The 16,183-nt window shown below is 37.6% G+C and overlaps 2 protein-coding genes across 2 annotated transcripts; one reads left to right on the top strand and one right to left on the bottom strand.

The window, feature by feature from the left end:
• Positions 1-118: 118 nt before the first annotated feature.
• Positions 119-3,197, top strand: LOC113664621 (lisH domain-containing protein ARMC9). The gene has a single exon (XM_027180246.2). The coding sequence runs from the start codon at positions 119-121 to the stop codon at positions 2,537-2,539; it is 2,421 nt and encodes an 806-aa protein (XP_027036047.2). The 3' UTR covers positions 2,540-3,197.
• Positions 3,198-5,464: 2,267 nt separating this feature from the next.
• LOC149039333 (uncharacterized) lies at positions 5,465-13,013 on the bottom strand. The gene is made up of 2 exons (XM_089185400.1): positions 12,282-13,013; positions 5,465-5,894 (listed from the first exon to the last, which is right to left on the bottom strand). The coding sequence occupies exons 1-2, from the start codon at positions 13,001-13,003 to the stop codon at positions 5,597-5,599; spliced, it is 1,020 nt and encodes a 339-aa protein (XP_089041526.1). The 5' UTR covers positions 13,004-13,013; the 3' UTR covers positions 5,465-5,596.
• Between the last annotated feature and the right edge of the window lie 3,170 nt (positions 13,014-16,183).

The following is a 16,183-nucleotide window of genomic DNA, read 5'->3' as shown; positions in this document are numbered from 1 at the left end:
TTCGACGAATCTGGCGGCCATGTTGCATGGCAGATACATCGACAAGCGTGTAGTTGTTTGACTTCTCTCACGTGTGACTATTTTTTTTCACCCATTTTAAGAGGTAATCTTATAGAAAATGGATACAGTTTTAGCAAACGAAGCTGATCTAAATTCCATTGTCAAAGAATATCTGGATTATCTGGGATATTCGAGGACATCGTCTGCATATGAAGATGAGTTAAATTCGCTAGGAAAACAGTTAAATCAGCTAATCACACCAAGAAATGACTCGCAGAAAACTGAAATTCAGGATAAATTGTTGTCAGCCTTTGCTGATGGAAGATACGCAGAGTTTTTCAGAATATGGGAGGATTGTATCCCTGACAGTGTTCAAGAAACTGACCGTGTCTGCCAGAAGCTGGTTTTCAACATAAATATTTACTTCGCACTCTTTCCCATTCTTCACGGTAACCACAACAAGCGAGAACTGGAGCGATCAATGCAAATTTTCAAGTCCTATCTCGAAACTAAAGGAGCTGCTTTAAGCCAGACAACAGAGTTCCTTCCCTATTATGCATTGCCATTTATTCCTGACCCTACGTCTCATCCATCTTTCAAACCACTTTTTGCCAGTTCATGGAGTTCTGATCTCAAGAGAGACTTGCAAGTATTTCTTGCAGCAACTCTTAAGTCAGAGGAAAAGCCACAGCTCTATACTTTGTTTATGAGGAATTCCACAGAGATAGAGAGAGAAAGAAAACTGCACAATGAACAACTCAAGAAACTACAACTTCAGCTGACAGCAAAGGAACAGAGATTTTCCCAATTTGAAAAGAGATACCTTAAAATACAGGGTGATTACCATAAGCTCATAGGTGTTGCTACTGAATTGGTGGACTCACTGGAGGACGCTGTCCGCGGGAAAATGGTGACACCAGAATATCTTCAAGACATTTGCATGAGGCTCTTTTCTCCCTCTGTTAGAGAGTCTTTAGATGTTAGCAAGCCAGGAACAGCAAGCTCAATGCTAAGGGCATCTGTCATCAATGATGAACTTCCTAGTCTTTCTGCAAGTGTGGATGTTCCGTACAAACAAACTCTTGACTATGAAAAGATAAAGATGAACCTGCTTTCTCTGCCTGAAAGGAAGAAAGCGTTTCTGTTACAGGCACTGAGGTGGAATCTGACCCAAGCACCTACCCGTGAACAACGAGACAGCATTGTTAATGCATACATTATCCATGATTTGCTAGGCTGCTCTCTAGACAGTCACTTGAGAAGTGGAATATTAGACCTGCTGAATTCACCAAATGAAATAGTTAGACAATACTTGGCAAGGTTGTTCAATGCCTTTGCATCTCTCTCAGCAGGCCGCTCTTATTTAGCACAAAATCAATCCATTGTGCATGCCTTACTGTCAGCCCTTAAGAAGGAATCAAAAACATCCCTCACTAGTGAAAACATTCTGGGGACCTTGCAGAAGCTTAGCCTACGAAGGCAAATGCAGTCTATGATGATCAATGGTGAAGTGATTCAGTGGCTGTCTCAGCTATTGATGGACCATGACAATCTATCAGACTACACATTGGAGTATTCAGTTGCTCTGCTTATGAACCTCTGTCTACGCTCTGGAGGGAAGAGAAAGTGTATCAAAGATGCTTCTCAAATTCTGCGAGTTTTAAGTGATCTCTTGGGGCATGAGAATCAAGAGATACGTCCGTATGTGAATGGTTCCCTGTACAGCATCCTAGCTTTACCTGCAGTGAAAGAGGAAGCTAGAGCACAAGGAATGGAGGAGATCCTTGAGTGTTTCCTTAAAGATGACAACCCCGATATGACCAGACAGATCCAATTTATCATCAAACAGCTCAACACTGATGATCCATCTGCAACAAATGACCCTGAGTCTGATGACGAAGATGAGGAAGATGACGATGATGAGGGAGATGCTATTGATGCTGAGCTGGATAAACAAGAAATTCTTGAACCAAATGAAGGAGAGCTGTTTGGTGATGAGCTACTCAATACTTGTTATGCAATGCCAAATTCTAATCTATCTCAGCAGCCAAAGAACAAGAAAAAGTTTCCAGTTCCTCTCGACCCCAATCACCCTCTAACAAGACCCACCACTCCTGGAGCAAGAGGAACAGATGCTATGCAGGATAATACTCCCCAACCATTAACTTCCACAATACGACCAAAATCTGGACAACAGAGCAGGCCAACAACATCATCTAAATCAAGGCATGGCTCAAGACCAACAACGAATGGAGCAGCAGAGGAGAGGCCTTCAAGTACCAGGCAAGGAGCAAACCCAACCCCTTCTGATGGAAGTTCAAGGCCACCCCCTCAAGTGGTTGAGCCTCCTGCAGGTAAATCTACATTTAAATCCCCCTTTGTCTCAAGACCCAAGATCCCTCGCACACCAGACTCAAGGCCCAGAACTAGCACTCCACCACCTTTAGGACGATCAGCCTCCCCTCCCAGACCATCTTCAAAGGATGGCAGGCCTGGGACATCATCATCAAGGAAAAGCAGTCACTCAAATAAACAGTAAAAGACTATAAAAATACCACCAAGACCTATGGTAAGACTCTCTAACTGCACAAGCAGAGCTCAAAACTTCCTGATCAGTATAACCTGATAACCCTTACACTATAATCTCTGTATCTTTATTCGCCATACTGTTCTCTATACATTGCCTTTGGGACTAAGAAGGAGAAATTGTTTACTTTGGCAATCAAAATTTTGTAGGTCAGTGATCATTTCCTTTATTCTCCTCATGTTAGTAATAATTCAGCAGTATTATTGTTGGGAGAAATTAGATGCTGGTCACTTTTAGGGTTTTAAAGAGTTTACAGTGCCTCCCTTGTAAAGGTTGACCAATACTGGACAATTTTCTCCATCAAAGTCCAAAACACTAATAATGATTCTCATTGATAATTATTTCCTTAAGAATTCTTTATGTCAAAGAAAGGCATGACTTTTGCTTCTTTGAGTTTTCAAGGGTACCATGACATTTACAAGCAAGGACAACTATGAGTTGTTTGGGGCTTTATAGAACATCATCGCATCTAGTTGTCCTTGACATCAGTTGAATTTTCTCTTTTAGAATACAAATGAGTACAAATTTTTCCTATACGAATGTTGTTAGAGAAGAAGCTGGCTCATGTAAATGTTGTACTTATGCTTGAATGAAAAAGAAGTCAGATGCATCTCATTTGATTCACATTATCATATTTTTCCATAAAAATTTGTCCTCTTTCAATAAAGTCATAATAATGCAGATGTGAAAGGGAACCAACAAAAGTGATGGGCTTAAAGGAAAATTTTAATGGTGTTACAAAAAATCTTGGCAATGTTGAATGTACAACATAGAAGAGGGCTTTTTAAATTGGGAAATCATGTTTACAATAATAATTGTGTGTACAATGTACACTTACCAAAACAAATTCCCACCTTAGAGGAACTCGAAACCTGAAATGACCCCAAGGTTGATTTTGACATTCTTTAAATCCCTTCACTTCAAAGATCTGATTATTTAATTTCCCTATTGTTATCATTGAAGAAATGTAAAATGGTTTCTGTGTTTACGTAGCCTGATGTAAACACGCAGGAGGTTGGGAGAACACGAGATAATTGTAGGAAACCACAACGCGAAGCGGAGTGGTTTCCAGCTTATCTCGTGTTCTCCCAACCTCCCAAGTGTTTACATCAGGCTATGTAAACACAGAAACCATTTTACATTTCTTTTATGAAATAACTAATGAAAGAAGAACGAAAACCGTGTTTATATACGCTCATGTAAAATGGTTTTATGGCCAATCAGAGTGTGCATACTATTTGAATTATTTTATAAATGAATTTAATGTTCTTTTTCATTTATTTTCATGTTTGCTTCATCTGTGCACATGTTCTTTAGCATTGATTGATACACGTATTCTGATTCTGCCTCATAATAAATATTTGGAAGGTTTCACTGCCATGTGAAGTAGTCAATTCAGTTGGTTTGGTTGTTGGATTCCTATTTGTCTCAAAAAATCAACTACAAAAGTATTTTAGGTCTAGCATGGTGAACATGCCTTTTAAGTCTTGGTGAAGTAAATTAAATATCCAATAGCATATGCTACTGTATGACTTGAAGACTTAAAGTTTCCAATTGCAAGTAAAAAAAGCATGATAGACCTCTACCGTTACCATATAATAACCTTGATGTGAAAGGAATATCTCGACCATTCAAGTTGAGCTCAACCTTTTCTAGACTTTTTTACTTTCAAGGATAATTTTTTGTGGCTATTTGTGTATGTTTGCTTAAAAAACACTCTGCCCAGCAAGAGTAAAATTGACACACATCTGTGAGGTTATCTCTTAAGGTTTTACAAATGGCAAAAAGGTGTTGCTGCTCTCAGAAAAATCATATTTTGTTACTACCTTTAACCCACACTCAAATAACACCCAATAATGAGATCTTTAATGTCATCAAATGAGTCTTTTATTGTTATCATTATTTCAATTGCTGATGAAAACAGTCACAAATTGTAATTCTTTTTCACATACTGAAAGGAAACACTATATAGCCCTCTTTAGCTTGTATAATTTGTTTACCCATTTCAGGTTGCAGGGAAATCATCATCTTTTCCATTTGTTAATTGTGTTTACGAACATGTATGCATGGGAATAAGAGAAAATTTGAAAGAAACAGTTCTCTAGAATATTATAACATGACCTGAAATGGGTAAAAAAAGTATACAAGCTGAAGAAGTCTATTAAATTTGAATCTAACTGCAAGTACCTAATTATTATCATTTAAGGTTTTACAAATGGCTAAAAGGTGTTGCTGCTCTTAAAAAAATCATATTTTGTTACTACCTTTAACCCACGCTAAAATAATACCTAATAATGAGATCTTTAACGTCATCAAATGAATCTTTTATTGTTATCATTGTTATTTCAATTGCTGATAAAAACAGTCAAATTGAAATTCTTTTTCACATACTGAAAGGAAACACTATATAGCCCTCTTTAGCTTGTATGATTTGTTTACCCATTTCAGGTCGCAGGGAAATCATCTTTTCCTTTTGTAAATTGTGTTTACGAACATGTATGCATGTGAATAAGAGAAAATTTGAAAGAAACAGTTCTCTAGAATATTATGACATGTCCTGAAATGGGTAAAAAAAGTACACAAGCTTAAGGAGTCTATTAAAGTTGAATCTAACTGCAAGTACCTAATTATTATCATTTTTGCTCCAACTTGAAGTAAGTCTTAATTTAAAAATTCTGCATTATGACTTAATGCATTTACCAAGAGTTGCAAAACTGTTTTAACATTGATGAAGTGACCAAAAATTTAAAAAAATCCTTACTTTGAGTAGACTCGAATAAACAGTTGCACTAACACGTTTACTATTTTTAAAGTGTTTCCTTCACTTTTAATAATTAGAGAAATAACTTTTCCTCCACGACCTTTATTTTGTTTTATATATATATATACCAATTTGAATAAATATCTAAAACAAAATTTCCGATAAAATTGACATATATGTATTTGGCTTAAGAGTTATCAAAAGCCATTTTGATCGTAGGGATTTAAAAAATTCAATTTTAATTCCTGTCAGCAACACATGCAAACTGAGATATGGGCCTTCTTTTCGATGGCTTCTTTGAATTTTTTCCAGCCCTGATAACTGCATTCTATTGTCATGGTTGTCAGAGCACGAGGATGCTTCCCTTCAGACTTCCGGGCAGCAACTAGGGCATCGTTGTAGTTATCTTTGCTTGAATTAGTGAAAACATTGAAAACCGGTGTTGGAAAAGGAGCAACCTTTGACAGCATGTAGCTGCAAAGAATACGACAAAGTCTTCCATTGCCATCTGAAAATGGGTGTAGATCTAAAAGTTCAATCAAAGTGCTCTGTGAGCAAACTCGTGAATTGACACATGATTTTTTAGATTATGTTTAATGTTATCTGGTTTAGGGAATTTTGTGGTTGATTGTCATATCTAGAGTACGAGCAGTAGTTCAGTGTTCGCTAATGTAGCAAAGAAACAAAGTAACGTTGGGATAAGAAGGCATTACCATTGAAATGATCATGCTATTACATTTGGCAAGGTGGATGATGTCATGTGTTTTAAACGTCTATCATTTTTGTTTCTGGTTTAAGAGAAAAGGTTGGAAGTAAATGTGGGTGAAAAGTGAGATTTACTGTCTTTCGTTGTAAATATTAGAAAATCAAGGCAATACTGTCTTAATGAAAACATTAACGATTCCCTCTTTATCAAAAGAGACAAACGGGAACGAGTTTTGAGTGATATAACTAAGCTAAGCCTGCCACCGTCATTTTGGATTTCCGCCTGGGTAGATTTAAGTCACGTGCTAGGCAACGTAAAATTAATAACAAGATAGAATTTCATTTCAGGCCTATTTACCAATTTTGTGGTGTGTAACTTTCGCATTTTAGTACGTTGTATGTATGTTGAATCTTCAAATTGTCTTGAAACTTAAAAGAAAATTGTTCTTTTAAAATTCACTGAAAATCGGTAGCTAAAACTGTTTGTTTAGGTGTTATTTGATTTTCGTGTTAACTTGTTATTTCGTCAGTCGCCGGCATCTTTTGTTGCTTCACACAGGAAAAACACACACGACGAAACGTAATGATCAATTTTGTCCTCAATCTCACGCTATAACAGAAAAAGCTTTTGAACATCTGTAAACTCCGAGCGCTTCGCAGTAAGTGATATTTTCAATGAATCTTCGGATTGTTTTCAAGTTCAAGGATTGTAAATTACAATTTTATGAAAAACGAAGGTTGTTCTGTTATTTCAGTGTGAATCCTTGCATGCCTGCCAGTCGCTGGCGCCGCTTGTTGAAACTAAAACGTAAAAAAAAAACTCTTTAAAGATTATAATTGGCTTCTTTTTCACCCCACCACTATTCTTAGCAACAAAGGTCGCCATTTCGTCTTTTTATTGCTCGCCAAAAACTATCAAATGCACTCAAAAGCCTAAAATCTAAAAAAAGTTTACAGGAATCGACCAATCGAGCGAGCGAGCGAGCGAGCGAGCGAATGCCATTCCCCACATCGTACCTATAACTCGCTCTTGCGCATGCGCGCAATTCACGAGTTAAGAGGCTGTCTCTCTTATTTCCACCCGGTCAATTTTGCGTCAAAAATAATTTTTCCTGAAACTCTGTCAACAGAAAGACTTTACCTAGGAAAGAACTAAATTAGATTTGGTTTGATTCGAAATAATTTTCTGACTGCATTAGGGGCCATAATTATTTTCCAGTCCGCAGGGACCGTCGCAACGTCTCGAAAATTGAAAAATAGGCATATTTTGTAACATTGCAAAATATTTGATTCGCATAGTTAAGCCACAGAATTTATATCAGATTGCTTAAAAACCTTTCTAGTTTGCCAAGAAAGTTAGAATTTGCCCTCTCAATATATTTTAAAAGGCGAATTTTAACATATTCTGACCATTAGAAATCGCCATCGGCCGATGGCCGTAAATAACCTTGATTTAGACGTTAAGTTTTGGGATTTGGGACCTGGTTGACGATTCTATCCTACACAGCCGTTAAGTTTAGACCTTTATAGGTAAAAATATGCAAAAACCCCTGTACGTTTTCGATTTTTCAAAAGTTATGACCGTTTGAATCAGCACATGTACGAGCATTCGCGATTTTTTCGCCTACACCAAAATCGAACCACTGGAGCAGATTTCGTCATAAATACAGCTTACCCACTTTGCAGCCCGACTTCATGGCTCACTTCAGAATTTTTCTAATAACCAAATTAGTGAAATCCATGATAACTTCAACAAATAGCAAGGTATTTCCTTCGAAAAGTAGGCGGCATCCATCGTGATTCGTGGTATCAAAACAAATGTCGGAATTGGCCACATTTCGCGGTGAATCACCCATTTAACATCGCTGCAGAGCTGAATTTTTTCCAAAATCAGAATATAAACTCTCCATGTCTGGAAGCTGAGGGAGAAATGAAGGTTTTAGGCTTCTGAAGTGAAGAAATAATCGCTTAAATTTAGGTCCAGTTCGATGTTATACTGTTCTCACAAAGGTCCGCACAAAAGAGAAGACCGCTGATAGCTTGTGCCGTAGGTTGTGCCGTATGGTTTTGTTTCGTATCCCAATGTAATATTTGGGGAGAAAAATGTTATACTGTCATTGAAAAGGTCATAGACAGGCCTACACAGACTCCCCTGTGTGGTTTTACGTTTGCGACGCAAAAGCCTTTAATTAAAGCTTCGCTCTGACGAGTATGTCTTTGAGCGATTTACCTCTTTTGTATGATATAATCGGAGGCGTTTTGTAAATTGTTTTCAGCAGTGGCTGATTTTGGATGAGGTTCCATTCTTGCATCAGTATTTGTTTTAAATTTTTAACCCCTGGGTGGTATGCAGTCACAAAAGGCAATATTTTGTTTTTTAAGTGTCGACTGCCTTGCGGCAAACGAGACCTCAGATAACGTTTTTTCAATTAGCCTTTTTGGGTAACCACGTGCTTCAAGTCGTGTTTTGAAGTTACACATGGCCTCCTGGAAATTTCTTTCCGAGGAGTTTGTTCTTAGAAGTCTGATAGCTTCTCCTTTAATAAAGCCTTTCTTAACACCTGGTGGGTGGCAAGATGAATAGTGTGTATATTGATAGGTCTCGGTCGGTTTGTAGTGAGTTTTGACGTCGAGAATAGCTTCGTATAAGATCTTTCAGCTCTGAAAGCTGATTTTCTATTTTGTCTATCCTGTCGACATCAGTATTTACAGTGTTCCTCAAAGGCGAACGTGATCTTTCTCGTGTATTTACATTGTATTGTGATCGAGACTTGGCAATATTAGCCTTTTCAAGTTTGTTCTTGTGACTAACAAGTCTACGCTGATGGAAGCGCACTAGGGCGCTAACGTATTTTTCTTCGGCGTGACTTTTAATAGCGCTTATTTCCTGTCGAAAGGTTTCGTCAGGCGTGACGTTTGCCTTCGCCTTGTATTGAAGCGACTTAGGGCAAGTCTTTTGTTGTAAGTGTCTCTCCAGTTTTAAAATGGAGGTTTCAGTTTTTTGCTTCTTGAACTGGATAGCGCTGATGGTGTCTTCATGTTTCCTCTTCCTTGGCTGCCGCGTGGATGGGCTATTCCTCGGAAGGTTTTCTTTTTGACGGCTTTCTTTTTGAAGGCGTAGACCTTCGTTGCTGCGTTGTTTGGCTAATTCAGCTTTATGCCTTGGCTCGAGTTGTGATGCTGGAGGGCTATCCTCTGGGTCCGATTCTAGGTTCGGATCAGTGTACGTTAATTCCATCTCCTCGTCCAGATTTGGACGGTAGTCTGGCGTTTTTGGTGGCCGCAATGGTGTTTCAAAAGCTGACATCTTTTTCAGGTAAAACTGAAAGTGAAGTATATCGTCTGGCAGGACCGGCGGTTTCGATTCTTAAAGAATCTCTTCAGCTGGTTTGTTAAGTCAGGCTGTGTTAATCAGGGACAGGCAGAGAAATTCTCAACTCCAATCCCGCCAAAAAGGGTGGAAAACCATCCTTTTATACTTGGTTTACCTGCGGTTAGGATCAACGGTGTTCCGTTTTCATTGGTTCTCTCTGGAAAGAGAGTAACCAATCATGTGTTGGTATTTTCGATCCGCGCTTTTTCAAAGCTCAGAGGTGTGTTTCTTTGTGAGGCTTTTTTTCGCATTATACGCCGCAAAGGTGTTTTAATGTCGCTTTTTTGTATTTTATCTATCTTTGTACTGTATGTTTGACCTTGGCGCTTGATATAAATTACGTCATATCGAATGTACTTCCCTTTACCGATGCCATAACATTTCCAAACTCTCAGACCGATATCTCCATATTCGAAGTTGTGGAATCTGTTATGCGCGATAGTGCAATCGTTCAGCTTTAAATTCCAAAACGCCAAACTTCGACACATATGTAGACTTACAAGTGGAGTTCTATGACTGATTCTTGAAGAGAATGCAGCTGCAATCCAAAGTTTCAACGGGACATTAAGCGCGAAACATGGCTTTAGTTTTCGAGGTTAGTTCGCAACAACGAGTCCCTTCAAACCCTAGAATCTCAAGGGTTTTATGATCCTCCTGAAAAGCGCGTGGTCAAGCGTCGTTCAAAGGGCAGCAAGGAAACAGCAATTGTTGAATGCTCTGTGTTTGGATGTGTTGAAGTGTTCGAAGCCTTTTCGCAGCTGGAGCTGCACCTGGACGTTGGAAAGCATACAGTCAGCAGGTTAGGCCAGTATGATGCAATCAAAAGGGACTGGGCCCTTAAGTTCTCGTCGATAGGTACCGCTGGTATCGAGTGTTCGAGCTGTTCGTTAGATTCCAGTACACCACTCACTTCTCCCGTGGATACTTCGCCCCACTCGTCTCTACGAACAGGATGGGCCGTAAGCAAACCAAGGGGCAGCGTTAGATTTTCAGAGAAGGTAAAAGAATATCTGACGGCACGGTTTACAAGTTGCAGTGGACATGCGAAATGCGAAAAATGAATCAAATGCACGTTTGTTCACTAGAGAACAGTGGCTGACAGAGAGCCAAGTTCAGAGCTTTTTCTCCCGGCTAGCAGCAATGCGGCGAAAAGATCAGGGTGTGATCGGGATATCGCTGGATGAGGATAGAAGATATCCAATGCGTCCAGGAAAATTCCGAGAGACAAGATCTGGTAGACAAAGTTAACAAAGAGATCAAAGTCTCACATCCAATCTGCTACAATACGTAGGACCTCTGTGAACGTTACCACAGTAACACACTTCAGAAATTCAACGTGGTTTTGTTGAGAGCCATCTGTAGTCATTTTGAGATCCCTGTAAAATTGAGAGACAAACTGTCGGACGTGATTAGTGATTTTCAATGTGTTTCTCAGTAGACATCTGTAAACAATGTCTTATACGGTGGCTGAAAGTGTAGAATATGCTGTACAGATACAAACTACCTTTACTTCCGATATCAAGTTCTGACGGCGTTGTTATAGTGTATTATATAATATCTAGTAGTCAGTGAAATGTTTAGATGAAATCGATTGAAAATTTACCAAAAGCAACACTTATAACATCTGTTCATACGAAGCATGTGTCAAGTTTTTAACACGTTGGTAGCCGATATTCTCCGGCTATTGACAGGTTGCTGTTCTGTGGACACAATCGACGCGGAACCGAGAGAAGCAAGCTCAGGATATTTAAAATCGATTTATTGATTATATGATATCAAACTCCAGGTAAAAGCATTTATTCTTTTCGTCCAAAATTTTTCTCCCCAAATATTACATTGGGATACGAAACAAAACCATACGGCACAACCTACGGCACAAGCTATCAGCGGTCTTCTCTTTTGTGCGGACCTTTGTGAGAACAGTATAACATCGAACTGGACCTAAATTTAAGCGATTATTTCTTCACTTCAGAAGCCTAAAACCTTCATTTCTCCCTCAGCTTCCAGACATGGAGAGTTTATATTCTGATTTTGGAAAAAATTCAGCTCTGCAGCGATGTTAAATGGGTGATTCACCGCGAAATGTGGCCAATTCCGACATTTGTTTTGATACCACGAATCACGATGGATGCCGCCTACTTTTCGAAGGAAATACCTTGCTATTTGTTGAAGTTATCATGGATTTCACTAATTTGGTTATTAGAAAAATTCTGAAGTGAGCCATGAAGTCGGGCTGCAAATTGGGTAAGCTGTATTTATGACGAAATCTGCTCCAGTGGTTCGATTTTGGTGTAGGCGAAAAAATCGCGAATGCTCGTACATGTGCTGATTCAAACGGTCATAACTTTTGAAAAATCGAAAACGTACAGGGGTTTTTGCATATTTTTACCTATAAAGGTCTAAACTTAACGGCTGTGTAGGATAGAATCGTCAACCAGGTCCCAAATCCCAAAACTTAACGTCTAAATCAAGGTTATTTACGGCCATCGGCCGATGGCGATTTCTAATGGTCAGAATATGTTAAAATTCGCCTTTTAAAATATATTGAGAGGGCAAATTCTAACTTTCTTGGCAAACTAGAAAGGTTTTTAAGCAATCTGATATAAATTCTGTGGCTTAACTATGCGAATCAAATATTTTGCAATGTTACAAAACATGCCTATTTTTCAATTTTCGAGACGTTGCGACGGTCCCTGCGGACTGGAAAATAATTATGGCCCCTAATGCAGTCAGAAAATTATTTCGAATCAAACCAAATCTAATTTAGTTCTTTCCTAGGTAAAGTCTTTCTGTTGACAGAGTTTCAGGAAAAATTATTTTTGACGCAAAATTGACCGGGTGGAAATAAGAGAGACAGCCTCTTAAAAAGTAACCAGGCACAAGTTTTGAACAAATAGTACAGGAAGTCACAATCCTTGAGACCATCTTTGATACAAAGATCGAACCTGGAATTGTATCGGTCTAACAATTTCCATACAGCAATCTCCATATCATCTGGATTTTGAAACGTATAGTTTTCTCCCTTAAATCCAATTTCCCGAGGGCAGTTGCTGAATTCTCCTGGTTTCGTGTTACCTTTTGGAATTTCAATACCTTCCATAAGCATACGATGTGTGTCTTTGAGTAAACTGACTGCCAGAAGGCCGTAATCACTTGATTCTTCGTTACTCTTAATTTTTGCCAACAGATGTTCGTAAGCATTCTTTACGTTCAGAGTTTCTTGTTCTCTAATGGAGAGACGACGCTGCATATTACCGCCGCGAGCGTCGAAATCTTTCAGAAATTCATCAAATTCTTCAACAGTGGAAAAGCATCTTTCCTCTCTCTTGTTCATATGGAAACTAAATGCAACGAGAAATTTTTGCTGAACTTCTTTAATCAACTCTTCATCGTATCCATCTTTGATTTTTTCCCACTCTTTGTGAAACGTCAGTATTTCTGCTACCATCTTTTCGACTGAAACATCTTCTTTTTTATCCCACTCGGGATCATTAATTGCCTCAAATGGTAAGTACTCTGAAAGCAGTCGCTTTCTGTGCTCATCATCTGTACTTCCGTGCACACCACTAACAACCATGGCTATCAACTGGGCCTCGTGGAGATCTGCCACAAATAGAGACCTGGGAGTGACACTAAAATGTCAATTTCGAGCCCAGGGTCACGTTGGCTTCTTGTCAGCGGTATGGTCGCCAAATAGGTAAGTTACTCATGTATGCGGAATTACTATCCTCATTACATATTATTAAAACTGAACCACAATCGTTATGGATCATGGTTTGAGGTTTTCTTACGTCTTGAACTTCATTTTTATTGATCAGACACAATTGACCTGTCAGAATCATATCCTTATGTTAAAGGATTTAAGTTGCACTCTTGGGAAGGAGCATGGACTACTTCCTTGAAGTCACTGATGGACACACAAGGTTTTTGATTTTGGTGTTAGGGTGGAAAGAAAACCAGACTTTATTAAGGGCTTGAAATCAAGCCTAAGAAGAGTTTGGAATCTCTATAAATTCAATTTCTTTTTTGGTTATAAATGAAGTAACAAATTAACTGATGGAAAAGGTATGAAAGAATCTATTATGCCTTCCTTTTTTGAGAGGGATGAGAAGTTCCAATAGGATGGGATGGGAAATTCCATTGACAGTAGTCTATCAAGCTGTACTTTTGGAACAATTGCTAAGCACCTGAAGGTTCTTGAATCTGTAATCTGGGATGTCATGTCTTTGAAAGTTTTCATTAAAGTAAAGTTTTACAAGTTTCTCAGAGAAAGTAAGTTGCCTGTAGTACACAAGCTCTGCTAAAGCACAGCCTTTTTTCAAGCCAAAGAAACATCTTAATATCTCAGTCTGTATGTGCTGCAGACAGGATTAAATTAAAATGGTTTTTGATAACTTTTATGCCAAATACATATATGTCAGTTTTATCTGAAATTTTTGGGTTTTAGATATTTATTCAAATTTTTTATATAAATAAAAGATAAAGATTGTAAAGTTTTACAAGTTTCCCAAAGATAAAAGTAAGTTGCCTGTAGTACACAAGCTCTGCTAAAGCACAGCCTTTTTTCCAAGCCAAAGAAACATCTTAATATCGCAGTCTATGTGCTGCAGACAGGATTAAATTAAAATGTTTTTTGATAACTTTAAATTTATGCCAAATACATATATGTCAGTTTTATCTGAAATTTTTGGGTTTTAGATATTTATTCAAATTGGTATATTTATTAAAGATAAAGATTGTGGGAAAAATGTACTATTCTACTAGTTAAAAGTGAAGGAAACACTATAAAACAAGTAAATGTGTTTGTGTAACCCTTTATTCCATTCTACTCAAAGTAAGGATTTTTTAATTTTGGTCACTTCATCAATGATAAAACAGTTTTGCAACTCTTGGTAAATACATTAAATCATGATGTAGAATTTTTAAATAAACACTGTAACTTCAAGTAGGTGCAATAATGAAAGTGAGGTGCTTGCAGTTGGATTCAAATTTAATAGACCTCTTTACCTTCTGTTTTGTTTACCCATTTTAGGTCATGTCATAATACTCTAGAGAATTTTTTCTCTCATATTTTCTCTTACTCATACGCATATATATGTATGCACAATTTGCATAAGATAAAGATGAGAATTTCTGAGGCCTGAAATGGGTAAACAAATCATACAAGCTTAAGAGGGCTATTTAATGTCTCCTTCCAGAACATGACAAAGATTTCCAACTTGTTATTGTTGTCATTAACGACTGAAATAATAATAATGATAATAGGATAAATAATAGGATAAAAGATTCATTTGATGATGTAAAAGGTCTCATTATTGGGTATTATTTGAGTGTGGGTTACCGATAATTACAAAATATGATTTTCCTGAGAGCAGCAACACCTTTTAGCTGTTTGTAAAACCTCAAGAAATGACCTCACAAATGTGTGTATCAATTTTACTCTTGCTAGGCAGTATGTTTTAAGCTAACATAGACAAATAGCCACAACAAACAACAAATTATCTTTGAAAGCAAAAAATCAAGAAAAGCTTGAGCTCAACTCAAATAGTCAAGATACGCTCCTCTCAAATCAAGGTTTTCAGATGGTAATGGTAGAGGTTTGTTGTGCTGTTCTTTTGATGTGCAGAAAATATATTTTTGTAAAGAATAGAAAATTCATTTGTTATACTTCACCGATAAACTTGTTTAGAATTTGGGAAAATGGCTATTTTATGACATTTTTACCCTCAGCATTAAATGTCCAACAGTTAGTCTGTATCATTGGGTGACAAATTTGTCATGAGTGTCTCACAGATTGATAATCATAATTAGTATATACTAAAACAGTAAATAGTGTTGAAGGTGCATGCTGATTGGCTACTCAAACCCTGGATATGGATCCTTTGCTTTTCACTTATGAGTAATGTACATTGGATTTGTGCCTGAAAATAATGTAATCGTTGCCATAATAAATGAGTCTAAATCATTTTTTTGTATTATATTATCTCACTGTTTTAGTATATACTTAAACAACTGTTCACCTCAGTGGCAATGGATGTTTACCTTGCAGCTTAACTGCTAAGTAAACATCCACCATTAGCCACTGCTGCTTTATTAAATGGTTACTATTGTTTTCTTCGATATATTTGACTAACATTTGGAGAATTCTTTTTAACCTGGAACTGTCCTTTAAAAACAACCTGGGAGGCTTGAAATTCAGTTTTTCTAGTAGTTAATCCTTTACACCCTAAGATCAGTATCCATGTTCTCCATACTCATCTCTTTAAATCTCCTTTGGTACTCACATGGAGAATTTATTGAACAATCAAAGCTGCTTGAGTTAGTTATCATTTCCTTTATCTGAAGATCTCAATGAATGATTCAGCAGTATTACTGTAAGGAGAAATTCAATGCTGATGGCTCTTCGGACTGGTTATTTAGACAAGGTTTAACCCAAACTGCGGTTTTATGTAACCATATTTTTTCCACTTCAAAAGAATTATGATTTGGCCTATCAGAAAAGCAGGAGGAAGGTAATTTGAAGCACTATGTATGTATCTATAAATATATCTTTAAGATCCATCAAATATTTTTTCTCATGCACAATTGGTCTATATGCAGCATGTGACCAAATATCCCCCAGCTAAAACTGGATAATATCCAAGAATATCATACACACAATCCACAGAATACTGATAACAATCTGTGAAACATTAACAAATTTTTCACCAGGTTGAATTAGTTTTTCATAATTCATTCCTTACCCAAAGAGGAAGAG

This window comes from Pocillopora damicornis, chromosome 10 (genome assembly GCF_964200805.1).
Source record: "Pocillopora damicornis chromosome 10, jaPocDami1.2, whole genome shotgun sequence".
NCBI classification, from domain to species: Eukaryota; Metazoa; Cnidaria; class Anthozoa; order Scleractinia; family Pocilloporidae; genus Pocillopora; species Pocillopora damicornis.
This window is presented reverse-complemented; position numbering and strand designations above follow the sequence as displayed.

Coding starts and splice junctions, on each gene's coding strand:
- LOC113664621 (XM_027180246.2), top strand. CDS start 119: ATGGATACAGTTTTAGCAAACGAAGCTGATCTAAATTCCATTGTCAAA.
- LOC149039333 (XM_089185400.1), bottom strand. CDS start 13,003: ATGGTTGTTAGTGGTGTGCACGGAAGTACAGATGATGAGCACAGAAAG. Junction 5,895..12,281: donor TGGTTACTTTTTAAGAGGCT/GTCTCTCTTATT, acceptor TTGCTCACAGAG/CACTTTGATTGAACTTTTAG.